Source organism: Arachis hypogaea, chromosome 16, assembly GCF_003086295.3.
Source record: "Arachis hypogaea cultivar Tifrunner chromosome 16, arahy.Tifrunner.gnm2.J5K5, whole genome shotgun sequence".
Classification (NCBI taxonomy): domain Eukaryota; kingdom Viridiplantae; phylum Streptophyta; class Magnoliopsida; order Fabales; family Fabaceae; genus Arachis; species Arachis hypogaea.
The window spans coordinates 125,486,921-125,505,581 of NC_092051.1; the positions used below are offsets into that span (position 1 = coordinate 125,486,921).

The 18,661-nt window shown below is 36.6% G+C and overlaps 1 protein-coding gene across 1 annotated transcript; it reads left to right on the forward strand.

The window, feature by feature from the left end:
• The first annotated feature begins 1,272 nt into the window (after positions 1 to 1,272).
• Positions 1,273 to 1,880, forward strand: LOC112757496 (uncharacterized). Its single transcript, XM_025806069.1, has 2 exons — positions 1,273 to 1,552; positions 1,636 to 1,880. Exons 1-2 carry the CDS (start codon positions 1,273 to 1,275, stop codon positions 1,878 to 1,880), a joined length of 525 nt encoding a protein of 174 aa, XP_025661854.1.
• Positions 1,881 to 18,661: the final 16,781 nt, after the last annotated feature.

Genomic DNA, 18,661 nt, shown 5'->3' on the forward strand with positions numbered 1-18,661 from the left:
ATAATTTTTCTGTGCTATTTGTCTGGTGTATGGACCGCATGAGAGAGCTGAGAAGGCATCTGTTTGGGAAGAATTGAGTTATATCGCAGGGCTGTGTCAGGTGCCATTCTGTTGTTTGGGAGATTTTAATGAAATTTTGCATCTGGAAGAAAGAAGAGGAGCGAGTAGCTTGTCTGCGTCTGCGGAAGATTTTAGAGTATGGATAAATGACATGGAATTGATTGATTTGGCACTGAATGATCGAAAGTATACATGGTTCAGAGGGCAGTCGTGTAGTCGTATTGATAGGTGCTTAGTTTCTTTGGGGTGGTTTGACGAATACCCGGACTTGCGCCTTAGGGGAGGTCCTAGAGGCTTATCAGATCACTGCCCATTGATCATGGAGGACAGCAGAAGATTTGATGGCCCAAGACCATTCCGTAGCCTAGACTCCTGGTTCACACATGAAGGATTTTTGAGGATGGTGAAGGAAGAATGGAGGGATTTGGGTGATGCAAATTTCTTAGAAAAGATGAAAGCACTGTCAACACCTCTGCGTAGATGGCACAAGCATCATTTTGGGAATATAGCTAAGAAAATAAAGAGATTTGAGGAAGAAATACAGAAGGTGGATGATATGATCAGTAGTGGTCGGTATGAGAGTACCATGGAGGCAAGGAGGAGGGCGTTAGTGAGGTGTTGTGAAAAGTGGTATGTGAGATAGGATCTGCACTGGAAGCAAATATCTAAATCTCGGCATGCTACTGAGATGGATAGAAACACAAGGTACTTCCATAATATAGCTTCGGCGAGAAGAAGACATAACAGGATTGAGTCCCTGGTTATTCATGGGAGGTTAGTAAGGAATCAACCAAGAATTAAGGCTGCGATCCGAGGCTTTTATAAAGGCTTGTACCACCTGGAGCATTCCCCAAGTGTGAGTTTTAAGGACGACTTAGTTAATCGAATAGGGAGAGAGGAAGCTGAAGCACTAGAGGTGATACCGTCAGTGGAAGAAGTGAAGGAGGCAGTCTGGGAGTGTGAATCTTCTAAGGCTTCAGGGAGCGACGGGTACAACATGAATTTCATAAAAAGTGTTGGAATGAAATTGGAACGGAGTTCACTGTAGCTGTGATAAGCTTCTTCGAGACATCTACTCTACCAGAGGAGTCGAATGTCACATGGGTAGCGCTAGCCCCAAAATTCGTTGGGGCTAAGGAGATAAAAGATCTCAGACCTATTAGCATGGTCGGCTGTGTCTACAAAGTCATCTCTAAATTGTTGACCTGAAGAATGAGGAGTGTTATGCCAGGCTTAGTAGGGGAATCGCAGAGCGCCTTTATGAAGGGGAGAAAGATACATGATGGAGCTTTAATTGCATGTGAAACAGTGCACTGGTTGAAACTGAAAAAGCAAGCGTCAGCAATTGTAAAACTTGACTTTCAAAAAGCCTATGATAGAGTTAAATGGTGCTTCATCGATATTGTGCTAGAGAAAATGGAGTTTGACAGAACATGGAGGTCATGGATTAGGGAGTGTGTCAGAATGGCTTCTATTTCTATTCTGGTCATGGGTCTCCATTGAAACCTTTCAAAATGGAAAGGGGGCTCCGTTAAGGTGATCCATTATCACCGTTCTTGTTTGTCTTGGTGGTAGATGTGCTTAACAGGATGATCAGAGAGGCGGTCAGGAATGGTCGAATCTCTCCACTCCTAGTAGGTCGGGATAATATAGAGTTATCACATTTACAATTTGCTGATGATACTATATTATTCTGCCCGCCGTTGGAGGAGACAATCAGAAACTATAAGCGGTTGTTGAGGTGTTTTGAAATTATGTCTGGTTTGACCATTAACTTTGAGAAGTCCAACTTGATACCAGTGAATTACAGAAAGGAGTAGATTACCCAAATGTGTCAGCTATTGGGTTGTCAGGAGGCGGCTTTGCCAGTAAGGTATCTTGGCATTAGCCTAGGAGCGAATCCAAGACTGGTAAAGACTTGGAAACCGGTTATAGACAAGGTTGAGGAGAAACTCAGCTTGTGGAAAGCGAGAATCCTTAGTAAGGCTGGAAAGCTGGTACTCATCAAGTCGGTAATTAATAGCCTGCCAATCTATTACCTGAGCTTGTATAAGATGCCACAAGCAGTTGCACGGAAAATTATCTCGCTGCAAAGGAGATTCTTCTGGGGAAAGGATGATGGGCGACCGGGCATGGCTCTTGTGAAATGGGAGTTGGTCCAGGCACCAAAGAAGCTAGGAGGGTTAGGGGTGGGTGATGCAGTGATCCGCAATACGGCACTACTGTTTAAATGGTGGTGGCAGTTCTCAAAGGAGGAATGCCCTCTATGGAAGAAGATTGTATGCTCCTGTAATAACTTGAACCTGAACATTCTGCTTTCAACTCAGAAAGTTCCAGAAAGAGGTGGGCCGTGGAGGGACATATGTCAAATGCCAATAACAGAGCAAGATGTAAGACAAAAGATGATTGATGGGCTTACTATAGAAGTAGGGAATGGTAGGTCCACCAGGTTTTGGAAGGATACATGGCTCCAAGTGGGAAAGTTGAAAAACTTCTTCCCAAGACTCTTCATGATTTTAAACCAACAAGGATCAGTGATTGGGGACTGTGGGTTCTGGGACGGGATAGAGTGGGTGTGGTAATTTCAATGGAGAAGGGAACTGCGTCAATGGGAAACAGATACCTTAGATTAGATGCTTCAAGTCTTGCAATCTGTTAGATTGATAGCAGAAGTGCAAGATAGAATGGTGTGGAAATTTGATAAGGAAGACGTTTATTCCACTAACTCATTTGTGCAGATTATGCAGGAAGAGACTATGGATGAGGAGCTTCTGCGATATAATTTTACAAAAGAAATTTGGAAGGGGATAGTTCCACCCAGAGTGGAGCTATTCACTTGGTTTGTCTTGGTAGGCCGGGTCAATACAAAGGATCGCCTATGTAGGCTGGGAATTCTACAGCAAAATGATAATGTGTGCGTGTTGTGTAATAAAGAGGTAGAAAATTTACAACACCTATTTGTTACGTGTGAGTTCTCTTGGCAGGTGTGGTGTACCTGGATATCTGAGTTTGGACAGTAGTGGACTGCACCAGGTTCCTTGGAAGATCACTTTGAGAGTTGGAGATGGATGCCGGTGAGAAAAGAGGTGTGTAGGATTCGGATAGTTGGGTTCTTCTCAGTTATGTAGAATATCTGGCTAAGACGGAATGAGATTATCTTTCATAGTAGGACAATAGGAGTTGGAGATTGCGTGGCTCAATCATTTTCATGTGCTACAGAATGGTATGGTCAATAACTCATGTTGTTGATGACTATGACAGAGATGACATAGGAGTTGTTTGGTTGTTTTATTTATCCTGACTAGTTGCTCCACTTTGGTGTTGAGCTCTTTCTTTCAAAAAAAAAAAGATAGAATGAAATTGATTCTACAGAACGTGACTTTGATTATAAGTTATTCAGATAAGAGGAGTCTTGCTATTTATATACAAAGACCTAACTGAATATAACCGACTTAGTCTAAACCAGTATTAATAACTAAAGGTAGTTACAGGCTTATTGAAAGAAGAGTTTTTGTTGACTAAGTCACTATAGGCACTAGGCGCTAGTGGACGTTAGGCACCAGATGGTGTTGGGCTCAGGTTTTCGGGCATTGGGTGTAAGAATCGGTGTTTTCATGAATAAAATAATTTAAATACCCAAATTAAGTTCCAGAAAGTTAGAATGAGAATTTGGGTATTTAAATATGATTTTTAGACTCAGTTGGTCTTTCCGAGTTAGAAAATGTGTTTTCTGCGAAAAACCGTAAAAAATCGGGAACCGGCAGTTGAACCGGTCGAACCGATTTAAGTCTGTCCGATACTGTGCGAGAAAAGTAAAAACGGTCGAAAACCCTAGAAAAATATTAGAAATGGAAAATCGGGCGTTAGTGTTAAAAGTTTGGCCCAAAGTTGGGCCGAACGAGCTAAAAATGCTAACGGGTTGGACCGGCCCAAGTTGGGCCCAAGCCCAACTCATATAAAGTAATAAATGAGCCAAAGAAGCTCATTTTAACACCAAGAGAGAGAGAGAGAGAGAGAGAGAGAGAGAGAGAGAGAGAGAGAGAGAGACAGAGAGAGAGAGAGAACTCCGATAGGAAGAAGAGAGGAAAAGGTAGCCATTGACACTATTCACCTCCTCCTTCAAAGCTCCATAACTTTTGATCCGGAGCTCCGATTGACCAGCCGTTTGTGGCCACGCGAAGCTCTTGACGAGTTCTTACTTTCTATCTAAAGAAATATGGTAAGATATCTCTTTTCATGCTCCAGTTTCCAGCCCTAAGCTTCTGCAAATTTTTGGGTTTGGTTTCTTAGCAAGTTTTGTGGTTTTTGCTTGTTTAGGTGATCTCTAGTAGCGGGTAATTATTGGATTTTATCCCTAATCTCATTGGGTAAGGTAAGGTTTCACTAAACCCTTGTGTTTAGTTGTTTTGTGTACCTTAGGTTTTGATTTTGGTGATATATGTGTTGTTAGTTTGAGCTTTGGTGTTTGTTGGAGTTGGTTGAGGTTTTGGATCAAGTTTGGTGGCTTCGTTTTGGTATTTAGAGCGTTTGGAAATTGGCCAAGGTATGGTTTCGATTTTCTTTATGTAATATATAATGTTTCTGGAAACTTAGGCTAGTTGACCTTAAGATAAGATTGAATGTTTTGGGTGTATGTTTAATTGTATGTGATGTTGATGTTTTGGGGATAACTTGTATGATAGTGATGATGAGATGGAGTTTTGGTATTAGGAATGTATGAGTTTGATGATGATTGTTGGTATTTAATGATTATGAAAGTTGATAATGAATATGTGATTTATTGTTGTTGATGAGGGTTTGTTGATATGGTTGATGATTGATGATGGTTATTGATGTTGTTGGTAAATTGAAGGTGAGAGTTGAGTTGTTGATAAATGATGTGGATTATGATGAGTTGATGATTTTTGGAATATGTTGATAAATCATGATGTTGAAATTGGTAAGGATGGTGTGAGAGATTGAAATTAAGATGACATGAGATTGATTTTGATGTTTAGTATTGATTGAGTTATGATTAATGAAAGTGTTGGTGGAGGATTGATTTTAGTGTTATATAATTTATGTTTGAAGTTGAGAATAATGTAATGAGTGGAAATTTTGGTATGAATAGTGGAATGTGACAAAAAGGGTGAGTTATGATGGAAATTAGAGTTTGGAATGGTTTGATTTGGTTTTGGATTGAGAGTTGGTTAAAAATTGAGGTTTTGAGGTTTTTGGGTAAAAATGGATTTTTGGTGAACTTTGATAGATCATAACTGGAGCCTCGGTTTTCAAAAATTATTGAAATTTGATTTAAATTAAAGTTCATCAAAAACTCTTCAAATTGATATAAAGTTTGTAAAATTTGAATTTTTGTAGAGGAAGTTATGATCATTCAAAGTTTGGTGTCAAAATCTGAAATTTTACAAAGTTGCAGAATTTCGGGATTTCTGGTATGTGCGCACGCACAACCCTGCAAAATTTTAATCCTGCGCACATGCACAGATCTGTGTGTATGCACAGGCAGGGATGGGCGTGCTGTTTGCAGCGCTAGCACAGCTTGTGCACGCACACACCAATGAGGAATTGCAACCTGTGCGCACGCACACGTTGGGAAGGTCAGTCTGTTAGGGGCGCTAGCACAGCTTGTGCGAGTGAACAGACTTGTGAATTTTTGTACCTGTGCGTACGCACACCCCTGTGCGTACGCACAATTTAAAAATCTTCCTGGGCGTGCACACGCACACCCCTGTGCGTATGCACACGCCCTGTTTCAAAAATTTAAAACTTGTTTTCAACTAGTTGACCTTCTCAGGAAGCTTGTAAGCTTCTGTGACACCATTTTAAGACTCTTGGGCTCAATTTTGGATATTGGAACATGGGAAAGGTCCTAGGAGGTTTAATTTGGTTTTACTTTGAAAAGTTAGCAAACGGAGGTTTAGGTTTCTGGTGTAGTGAGGATGAGTTGGTTGAGAGAGAACGAAGAGTGGTGAATATGGTGATTGCTGACAACGAATTTGAGAAACTGATGAACTAAGGAGTTCGGAATGGGACTTATGAATTGATGATGGTTGTGACGAGTATGAGTGGAAATGTGCTATGAGCAGTGGCCTCTGAGATTGAATATGTGATTACGATATGCCTTGTTCTCTGTCGTAGGGGCTGTGGCAGTCTTCCGCCTATGTTTGGATGTGAGAGTTAAAGCTGGGCTTCTCACTCATATTTTTCACAACCAGAGGAAGGTGGTAGGGCACTTTTCCCTCGGAATTATTCCTCCTGAAAATGCAATTTCTCTCTTATTGCAAGGTGGTAGGGCACTAACCCATGGAATCATGCGGCAACCAGAAGGTGGTAGGGCACGCTCCCTCAGAATGTTTTCCTCTGAAAGGAGAAGGTGGTAGGGCACTCATCCCTCGGAATTATTCCTCCTTATGCGCAATAGAGAGACTAATCCGGGAGTTGTCGACTGGATTTTTTGTCGGGTTTGGCATTATAACCGACATGTGATATCACAGCCAATAGGACAGACATTCATCATATGCATCTTCTATATGCTTGCTTGCTTTGTTTACTTGAGCTTGCCTAATTGTATAACATGCCTACTTGCTTCTTGAATTACTTGCTGTAAATGAATACTATCTGTGTTTTACTTGCTTGCCTTTATCTCGTGTTTGTCTGGTATTGAGGAGGTTAGGTAGGTGGTGGCGATGGGATCGCACGGAGGTTAGGTTGGCGAAGGCTGTGGGATACAGCGGTGTGATTAGTATTAGTTAGAATCCTTTAAGTTTAGAAAACCATGTTTATTGTTTAAGGTTTACATTAATTATATTTGTTCTAAGCTTGAATATCGGTTTGATGTGAAGTTCTAGGATTGCCTTAGGCATCTCGGAGCCTTACATCTTACATTATTGGGCACTGTTACCATACTGAGAACCTCCGGTTCTCATACCATATTTCTGTTGTATTTTTCAGATGCAGGTCGTAACCCACCTCGGTGAGTTGCTTAGATGGTGACAGAAGCGGAGGATCCAGATACCTTTTGGAGTCTTTTTGATTTATTTTGTTTAAACATCTCTCACTTTTGTATTTTGTTTTGCCTAGAGGCTTTTATTTGAGAGAACAAAACTTGTATAAGCCCTTTCGAACTACAGTCTTCTTGTTGTCTGTATATATGGCTAGCCGGCTTAAACTCTGTGAGCTGTGACTAGATTCTTATGATATTATGCTATGATATTTTGCTATACTATATTTATTTCTTGTGCTTTAAGTTAGTATCTTCGCTAGTACATTTTGCGCTTTTCAAATCCTGTTTTTGAGCTATATCCTTCATCAGGCTTTTAGAATATAATATTTCCTTCTATATATAAATATGTCTAAGCCTTAGGACCATTGTAACCTCTGATTAACCTTTACTTTACGGCTAGAGGTAAGGCTTAGGGTAATTGGGGTGTTATATTGGGTGCCGATCCACAGGCACTAGGCACCAATTCATACCTGACACCCCTAAAACTCAGGTCTTTTTAGATAAGACCCTGAGTTTAATTTTGAATTTCTCAAAGCTGTGAAGGGAGATAGTTTTAGTAAGGAGTCTGCTACTTGGTCAATTGTTGGAATATGCACTACAACAAGTTGTTTTCAATTGACCCTTTCTCTAACTGAATGAAGATCCAAATTAAAGTGCTTTGTTTTGTTGTGTAAAATAAGATTGGCATAATGTTGTCCTATAAATTACTGGAACATGAGTGCATTTGATCTGAGGTTCTGAAAATAGGTTAAGAATCCAGCGAACATCTATTTCTGGAGTTGTAATGCTCTTGAATTCATCTTCTGCACTAGATTTGCTGACTGAATGTTGCTTCCTATTTACCCATGAGACCAGATTGGATCCTAAATAGACACAAAAGCCTGTGGTTAATCTTCTATCATTTATGTTCGTGCCCCGATTTGAATCTGCAAAAGCAAATAATCTGAAGTCAGTACAAGGTTGAAAGAAGATCCCTTGATCCTTGGTACCAACCATGTATCTTAGAATTCATTTGATACATTTCCAGTATGTTAAGAGGGGATTGTGGATATATTGTGAAACTTTATTTATTGTATATGCTATATCTGGATGAGTAAGGGTGGTATATTGTAAAGTACCTACGATAGATCTATAAAGAGTGGGCTTATCAAAGACTTTTCCTACATGAGTTGAAAGTTTAGTGGTAGTAATCATAGGAGCAGGCATTGGTTGGGAGTCATGCATATGTGCTCTAATTAATAGGTCTTCTATATACTTTGTCTGAGATAAAATATATGATCCAGATTTAATTTTTGAGGCTTTAATGCCTAAGAAATAGTTAAATTCACCTATGTCTTTTAAATCAAACAAAGAGTGTAATTGATTCATGAGCACAACAATCTTGTTTTCATCATCACAAGTTACCAGGATATCATCCACATGTACAAGAATCTACGTACATTGTTGTCTTGGATGTTATTCGAATAAAGAGAGAAGGGTCTGACCTTGTACTTTTGAAACCAAAATGAGAAAGAGTTGTAGAAAGCTTAGCAAACCAAGCTTTTGGAGATTGTTTTAGTCCATAAATGGATTTGCGAAGCTTGCAAACCTGAGTTCTTGTCCTTGAGGAAAGGAAGGCAGTTGTTGCATAAACACAGTTTAATGAAGCTCACTATTGAGGAATGCATTATTAAAGTTATATTATCAAATTGGCCATGATTTTGAGTTAACAATGGTGAGTATAATGCGGATAGTTGCTGGTTTAATCACAGGATTGAAAACTTGATCATAATTGATGCCTTCTCTTTGATGAAATTCTTTAGGAACCAATCTTGCTTTATACTTAAGAATGGTGCCATTCGGATGTCTCTTGATGGCAAACACCCAACGACACCCTATGACAGTGCTATTTTTTAAGGGATCATTAATCGACTAAGTATGATTCCTATGTAGGGCTGAAATTTCTTCCTCTATAGCCTTGGTCCAATGTGATGTTGTAAGGGCTAATTTAACACTGGTTGGGATTTTATTTATCAAACCAAGGGGATTTTACACTAGTAGTCAGTGCCTTATGCTTTAAATTTCCTGTTTTGGATCTTGTAACCATAGGATGAAGGTTGGTAGCGGGATTAGAAGATAATGAGGGAAGAACTATCTCAATCTCTTGAATTGGAATAGGTGCAGTCCTACTAGAAGGGGGTTCTAAAGTAGAGGTTGTAATCTAGGTTAAGGTGTTTTCAGAATTTTGAGTTTCTAAAGTGAAAGGTGTAATATAAGGTGTTGAGGAATGATGCATTATTTGATTTCCAAGAGAAGAAGATAATAAAGGTTCTATGAAAGAAATAATTGGTGTGCTATGACAGAGTTGAGAGAGTAGTAGAGTTCTTGGTAGCTGAAGGAGTATGCGCTGCAAACATTGAACTATAGGGAAAAATAGTTTCATTAAACAAAACATAACGAGTAATAAAGATTTTACCTTGAAAATTCATACACTTGTAACCTTCGTGATGTGATGCATAGCCTACAAACACACACAATTCTGATTTGTATTAGAATTTTGTTGAATTGTAGGGTGTTAGAAGTGGATAACATCCACAGCCAAAAAACTTGAAGAATTGATAATCTGATACTTTATGATTTAACATCTCATAAGGGGTTTTATTAGCAAGAATAATAGATGGCAAATGATTGATAATAAACGTAGCAGATAAGAAAGCATCATCCCAGTATTTTAAAGGCAAACCAATATTAGCTAACATGGATAATCCAACTTCAACTAAGTGCCTATGTTTCCTTTCTACCCTACCATTTTACTGGTGGGTGTAAGGACAAGAATACCTATGTGTGATATTATTTTGTGCTAAAAATTGCTTAAAGGTATAAGACATATATTCTTGACCATGGTCAGTTTGTAATTGTTTAATGGAATGTCCAGCATAATTTTTCCATTTACAATTTATACTATTGAAAAGTTGAGAAATCTTAAGATTTTGTAGAGAGTAGGTAAATATATAGATATCTAGTATGTGAATCAAGAAATAAAAGATAATAAGAGAATCCATGATCTGATAGGACTGGAGAAGGACCCCAAACATCACTGTAAATCATTTCTAAAGGATGGTTAAATTGATTAGAACCAGAATGAAATGACAATGCATGCATCTTAGACATACATCAAAATTTACACAAGGAGGAAGAGGCATTATCATTGATATGTATTGGTGAAATATTACATTTATTTTGAGAATCAAAGAGACAATCTTAGGTGTACAATGCCAAACATCAAAATCATGACAAATAGCAGACAAGGCAATTGGATTAGATGTAATGATGAGTGATTTTGCTATTGCCACCCTTTCAAATTCCTAAATTCCTTCCTTAGGACATCCTTAGAGTAGAATCTGGTAGGTGTCCTGAGATTTGACATAACAAGCATGAGAATGAAATTTAAAATAGCAATTATTATCTTTAGTAAATTAGTAAATACTGATTAAATTGCTAGAGATACTAGGGGCATGAAAAAGTTGTTTGAGAATAAATTTGTTATTGTTATCAAGAGAAACTAGGTAAGAATGACCGATATGTGCAATAGGTGTTGAATTACCAATACCTAAAACTACTTGTTCTGTACCCTGAAAATCAGAGGAGGTTAGAAGACTGGAATGTTCATTTGTGATTTGATGAGAAGATCCAATGTCTAGAAACCAAGAATTTTCAGAAGATGCAACTGTGAAGTGAAGTAAGCTATGAGATTGTGAACATTTTTAAGTAGAGACAAACATCATTAAGTATATACCTTTGAGGTTGTAGTTCAAACTTTTTGAAGCTTTGGTGTTTCAGCTCTCGTCAGAATATCAATAGGACCGCCAACTCTTTGAGGTGGGGGTTGCACTACTCGACCTTCATTTACTTTGACCTTTCCCTTGTTTGGTCTTTGTCATCATAAGGGTTGTGTCTTCATCAGTATCCCAGTTCTCCTCAACTGGTTGTGGGTCAACAGCAATTTGAGTGATGGGTGTCTGTTGAGTAACTGAAGAAATTAAAAGGTAAGGTGAGTCGAGTATCAAAATGATGCCTAAAGAAGTATGAAGTACTTAGAAATTAAATATTTATTTTATATACTCACCTTTGGTTTTTTTCGTTGCTATCTGCACAGTAGATAATTGACAAGATGTTATAACGAAAGCCTGAATCTATGAGAGTATGTGAAAGGGAAATTAGTGAATACCATAGAGCTCGGAGGTGTCCAAATTCGTGAGGAATTGAGATCCCAAGTTGAAGAAAAAATTGAGAGGTCCAGATCGGGAATGAGGTCGGGAAGACGATAAACGTGGGGCCAATCTGAAAGAACAATTGAATAAGAGCTTGTTAAGCTCCTACGGAATAATTCTAATCTTTTGGTCTGGAAAGTCTCTAACATGTTTGGGATCCATCCCAACCTCATGAGCCACAAGGTTGCTGTTTACCCGAGCTCACGACCTGTACAACAAAAATGACGAAAGTTCAGCCCTGAAAGAGCAGAAGTTGTAGAAGAGCAAGTTCAGGCACTGTTAGAAGCTTACTTCATAAGAGAAGTAAAATATTCACTATGACTCGCTAATGTGGTATTCGTGAAGAAACAAAACAGAAAATAGAGGATGTACATCGATTATACCAATCTCAACAAAGCCTGTCCAAAGAATCCTTACTCTTTATCCAGTATTAATACTTTGGTAGACTTAGTTTTGGGCTATAAATACCTGTCTTTTATAGATGAGTACTTAAGGATAAAATTAAATTCTGATGTATAGACCGAATCAAGAGAAAATATCTTTCATCACTTCTAAGGCAAATTACTGCTATATAGTTATGTCCTTTAGATTGAAAAATACCGAGATTATATATCAATGGTTGATAAACAAGGTATTCTCATCTCACCTTAAAAAATTATTAAAAGTCTATGTAGACGACATATTTGTTAAGATCAAAGAAAGAGCCACATTGAAAAATTGATACTTTGATAGTAATAACACTCTTATCTGTACCTAAAATTCACATTGTTTTTTCGGTCCAAAGATTATTGAATTACTATTCTTATAGTGCTATCAACTACAAATAGGTTATCCTATATTGTCAATGAACACTTCTAAAGAGATAAACACTTCTAAAGAGATAGACAATCTAATCCAGTGGGAACTCGAATTCTAATAATACTGGCTTACTTCCTTCCTACCGGATAGGATTAGAATATCAATATTTCTTCTGCGAACGGAGTTTAACTCAATATCTCGAACTCATAATCTCACTGTGTGTGTGTAACTCTAAAAAGAAGATGCTATGTACATGTTAGGCTCTTGCAGCACAAGGAGTTCCCTGGGACATTCCATTCAAAAAGAGCAAAAAAAACCTTAGTTAAAAACAATAGGTACTAAATAGTGCTAATATTTTTATGCATACATGACATTTTTTATGGTTTAGTTTCGAGGATACCATTAAATTTATTAACTAAAAAAATCATATGAAGTATAAAATTTAATTTTTAATACATTTATTTATTAGGAAAAATATTATTTTTTATTGATAATAATTTTAATATATATTTTTAGGAAAAATATTAGCTAAACCATTTTCTTAATATCAAAACGAGTGTTTTGTTTCTTTAATGTTAGTGGTTTATTGTGTTAGTCATAATGGTGGCCTGTTCCCTAGGTCTCTTAATCCTTATCTGAGTTAAATTTTAATTTGGCCCCTGAAATTTGGTGCGATGCTCAGAATGACCTTCACAATTTCGTTGGTCCTAATTAGAACTCTCAAATTTATAATTGTAGCTCCAACTTGTCTCTGTGATTATATCCGTCACTGAAATATTGATTTGGCACAATTACATAACACGATGGACACTACTTAAACGACGGCGTATTGATTTTGTACCCAAACCTTTTAGAAACCAGGTCGTTTCAGTTTTGTGTGGATTAAAACTCTCTTTCTTCTCACTACGACGATCATAAGTTTTAACCCACACAAAATTGAAACAATGTGGTTTCCAAAGGGTTTGGACGCGAAACCAATATGCTGTCGTTTAAGTAGTGTCTACTATGTCTTGTCATTGCGTTAGATCAGCATTCCGGTGACGGAGATGATCACAGAGGCAAGTCGGAGTCACGATTGCAAATTTGGGGGTTCGAATTGGGACCAATAAAATTATGAAGATTGATGAACGGATTTTTGACGGTTTAGAATTCCTCAATGAATTCTCGTTGCAAGTATAGTTTCTAAACCAACAAATAATCCTTTTATGCAAAAAATTATTTGTCACAAGTAACAAAACCCAATAAAAATAATAACCGAAGTATTTAAACCTCGGGTCGTCTCTCAAGGAATTGCAGGGAAGTGTAGTTATTATTGGTTATGAAAAGTATATTTTTGGGTTTTTAAATGTTGAACAGGGAATTTAAATAACATGGAAATAAACTAACAATTAAGAAAAGTCCTAGCAAGGATTGATAATCGGAAGTCCTATCCTTATTATCAGTGTCAATTGTGATGGTAATTGTAAATTGCACTCACTTAGTTAACCTCTAACAAATGAAGGAAAGTCAAGTGAGGAAATCAATTTGATTCCTCAAGTCCTAATCAACTCCTAAGGAAAGACTAGCTTTAGAGAAATTCAAATCAACTAGCAACGTTCAATTATCAATCAACAAAGGAGTTTGATAACTCAAGAGTCTCCAATTACTCAATCTAAGCTAAGAACATAAAAGGCTAATTTAAAATCCAACTAAGCATTTTATCAAACACTTGGAAAGCACAACATAAAAGTATAGAAAAGTAATAAGAGATAATAAAATCCAAACAACCAATTGAAAGCATCAATGACTAACAAATAATAGAAGAAGCAATAAAAATGAAATACCTCAAATTGTATTAAATAGAAAATCAAATCTAACATGAGAATTCATAAACTAAAGTAGATAAATAAATAAATCACCAAGAGAAGAGAAACTAAAATTGAAAATAGCTAAACCTAAGAATCCTAAGAATCCTAAAACCTAAGAATCCTCTCTCTATAGAAAACTACATCTAAAACCTAAAATTATGTGAATAAAAGTTGTTTCCATGATTCCTTCACTCTACAGCCTCTAATCTGTATTTTCGGGATTGGAACCGGGCCAAAAATAGCCTAGAAATTGCCCCCAGTATTTTCTGATACGTACAGCACGTGGCTCTATCACGCGTATGCGTCGATGAACTTTCGCAAGGTCACGTGTACGCGTGTGGCAACTATAGAAAATTGCATATCATTTCGAAGCTCCAGATGTTAGCTTTCTAACACAACTGGAACCGCCTCATTCGCACGTCTTTAGCTCAAGTTATGATCGATTTAGTATGAAGAGGTCAGGCTTGACAGCTTAGCAATTCCTTCAATTTCTTGTATTGCTTCCACTTTTGCATGCTTCCTTTCCATCCTCTAAGCCATTCCTGCCCTATAAACCCTGAGAACACTTAACAAATATATCACAGCATCGAATGATGATAAGAAAGGATTAATAATTAGCAATTTTAAGGCCAAAGAAGCATGTTTTCAATCAAAGCACAGAATTTGGAAGGAAAATGTAAAACATGCAATTTATATGCATAAGTGTGAGAATAATGAATAAAATCCACTCAATTTAGCATAAAATGTACCACAAAATAGTGGTGCATCAAAGATCATTCTGAACATCAGACCAAATTTTAGAGACCAAATTGAGATTTAACTTATTCTTATCCAGATCTAAAAAGTATGTTAGACTTGATTCACTTGTTTCTCAATAATTATAGCATAAATCCAAGAGATAGTTGTAGTATTTGTGCTTCCCCTTGTTTGTAATGGGGTTTGATTAACAAGTGTTTTAAGTATAATTTTAAAAATTCATTTACCATTTTGGTTGAGAGCGAAATAATTAAGGAAATTTTTATGGATGAACTCTATTTGTATATAATCATGATAAAACTGAAAGTAATCCACGCTGCTCACCAAGTCCAACTTAATTATATTTTCAAAGTTATTATAAATTATAAAATTGAAATTAATCTACATTATAAAATCAAATCTAATTTTATTAAAATGAAAACTCGTTGTATTTGCGTGAAGTTAACGATTAAAAATCGTTAGACGATAATTTAATCAAACAAATTAAACTATCTAATTATTTTTAATTATCAATTTTTATGTAAAGATAATGGTACGTGAATCTCTAATATTTATTAATAGTTTAAGAATTTATTTTAGAAAAATAAAAGATTAAACAAATTTTAATATTTACTTATTTATTAATTACTCTTTATAATCAATTATGTAATAATTATTAGTTTAAATAAATAAAATATGGCTTAAAATTTAAAAATAAATTTTATCACTTCCTATTTACTAATGTCACTTTTATTATATAGTATTTTTAATTATTCTTATAATAAAAATTTTGCAACGAATATAATTTAAACAAATCATAGAAAAAAAAAGACATTATCAATTATGAAAATGAAAATACCATTCTCTTAAAAACAACCTATTATGTTTGGATTAAATGAAAAACATTATCAATTTGTATAACAACATGGGCAAGAAGGTGTAAAACTATTATTTATATTTATATTATTTAATACTGAGAATAATTTGATAAAATTATTACAAAGACACAAACAATTAGCTTTTTTTTTTACTTTAATAATAAACATTTAATTATAATGTGGGAACGAATATTATTATTCTTTCATTTTTATATTATTTTAGAAAATTAGATAATAAAAAAAGAGTAAAAAGACAATTAGGCATACTTTTCCTTATCAAAATCGAACTGATATAATCAAGGTTCTAAAAACCGGATCGATCATCAAATCCTTCTAATCACTGATTCATTGGTTTACTAGTCCAATCAGTTTAACCGTAGTCTAACCGAAAAAACTATTTTATAATAAAAATAATAAATTATAAATAAACACACTAAAATATCATTATAAATAAAACACTCTAAAGAATTATTGTCCAAGATTTCTAATTTTAATGACAAATAACTGAATGTTGTTAGAAAGCTTCTCTGGGATGTTTCTCTTTCTTTATTTACCGTCGAAAGCAATGATAGCCTCGTTGAGTTGAAAGTTGCTTCCCTGCCTCCAGCTAAATCAAGTTGTAACCAAAATTTAGAACAAACAAGAAGAAATAAAAACACAACAATTAAGAGAAAGGCTTCAATTTTGCTTTTTTGTCTCTTTTTTATTTTGTGATAGAAACTTGAAATTGTATTCCCCTACTTCTGGCTAGAAAAACCATATATTTTTAATTTAATCATAACTAGACCATGAGTTAACCCTAAAACTAAAGCTTGAATAAACAAACTATGTCATAACAGCTATTAAGTATGCAAATTGAATAAATAAATAAATAAATAAGCAAATTAATTTTTTAATGAATAAAAAGAGCAACTAATTATGGAAGAGAAACAGAACATGAATATATGATTACATGAAATGAATGAGGAAAGAATTGAACTGATCAGAAGAAAGTGTGATAGATAAGTGATTGTTGAAAGAGAAAGAAGAGTGAATAGCAGCAGAAAAAGCATTATAATTGAGCTTTAGGTTAAGCAAACCTATGATGCTGTTTCCAGAATTCAAGAGAAAGAGGAGATTCCATCGAAGGAAGTTAGTTAAATTGCTTCTGTTACAACCACTAGCAGTTATTCATCTTCTCTGCATTAAGATTAGCTGTATCGTTCGAAATGGGAAGATTAGAAGCCAAAATTATTATCCACAGATGTATATTCGCAAATGTTTATTGGTTCATACTATTATCCATAATTGAAATCAATAAATTACCAAGGCAGTCACAATCTAAGTAAAATTAAATCATAAAACAGTAAAACAAACACAACAACTCAGCAACACATCATTAATCAATAATCACAATACATTCAAAATCAATAATCAGGAAATTAAAATCACAAGTTCAAATTTTGCAATGTGAAATTAACAACATTCAAACTTTGCACACAATTACTTTCAAGTTAACATAATAGTGATTAATCAAATAATAGCTTAAGTGGATTTATACCTTATTTTTCTGATACAGCTACAATCACTAAAATTTTTATAAGTTAATCCCCTGTTTATATGATAAGTACAATTTATTTGGTTATAAAAGAGAAAAGGGTGTCATAGCAATTTTTATTTTTGCAGAAACTTGGAGAATAACAACTTCACTGGTTTAGTTCCCAGTGAACTCCTTAATAGATCAAAGAAATTAAAGGTTCACTATTATTGAGGCATGCATGCTTAGTTAATAGCAAATAGTCAAAAATCCAAAGTCTAAAGTTTATAATGACTAGTAATTAAAGATATTCTTAATTCTGGATCTAATTTTAATCTGAAAATACTATTGTGGGGCAAAATCCATACCTATGTAGTTCTACATCATCATGCAACCAACACATCGAAACAATTGAGAAGAAGAAAAACAATGTACCTATTCCTGTAGTAGCAATATAGCATTAGTTGTTGGAATTTTGGTGCTTCTAATAGTTTCTGCAGCAGCTATAATCTTCTTAGTTACCACAGTCCACGGAGCCACCACAGGAAGCCATATGAAGTGGGGCTGAGAAGAAGAAGACAACGTCGGACACCGAGCTCGAAGAAGAAGCTGCGAGAGTGAACAGGGGGAGACTTGGAGCACGACCACAACGCAGCGAACGATGGCAGTTTCTCACTCCTGCGGCAGTGGCCCCTGAGCACAATGGACGGCGGCGGCGCCGAGTCTCTCCTTACGGCGGTGGCGGAGGCTATAACCTAGGGTTGAGAGTTGAGAGAGGAGAGAGTCTGAGGAATTGGAGAAATCCAAAATGGCTTGAGTAGGAGGAGGATTTTATTGATCCCTAGGCACAGAACCTTAAACGGCGACGTTTGATTTGAATCGGTCGGATCTCGGTTCGGTCTAACTAGCCAGTTTTCGGCAGCTTTCAATGGTTCAAAAATGGTTTTAAAGAAAACGATTTTTGACAATGAACCGATTCGTATCAAAGTTTGGTTCACGGTTGGATCGGTTCAACTGACCGGTTTAATTTTCAGAACCATGGGACCAAAAAATCAGTAAGAATCGGATCGATCCAGCCAGTTTTTGTTAAAACCGGTGTTTATGAAACCGGGACCCATTCGAAACTCTTTGCAGTTTGCCCCCTTGTTCGAAGGAGTCCCCAAGTCTAAGACCCTAATCTCAGTTCTCAGTTCTCACTCCTCCTGAAGGATACCCGCGCCACCCCCATCTTTCTTTCTCTCCCATTCTCAGCTCACCTCGGTTCACCGTCACCACCGCGTCTCTTGCCGGATTCTCTGCGTCGCGTGCTCGTGTCTCGCCTCTCTCCTCCGTCTGTGCTTGGCTGCTCGCGTCTCGTTGCTCACCCTCACTGCTCGTTGTTCCCTCCCTCGCTACCCGTCGCCCTCACTGCCCATCATTCACTGCTGCCTCCCTCTCTACTCGTTGCCGTCACTGTTGGCCCTCTGCCCTCTTCTCTTATCTCCTCTCTGTCTCCCTCTGCCCTCTTCTCTTCTCTTCTCTTACCCTAAATGGTGTCGCATCCATTGCACCACCATCCACGCGTGCGCGCCATG

What these genes read in the sequence shown, in the direction of transcription:
- LOC112757496 (XM_025806069.1), top strand. Translation starts at nt 1,273, where the DNA reads ATGAGGAGTGTTATGCCAGGCTTAGTAGGGGAATCGCAGAGCGCCTTT. An exon ending in TATTTCTATTCTGGTCATGG is followed by an intron (nt 1,553 to 1,635) that starts GTCTCCATTGAA and finishes TCTTGGTGGTAG; the next exon opens with ATGTGCTTAACAGGATGATC.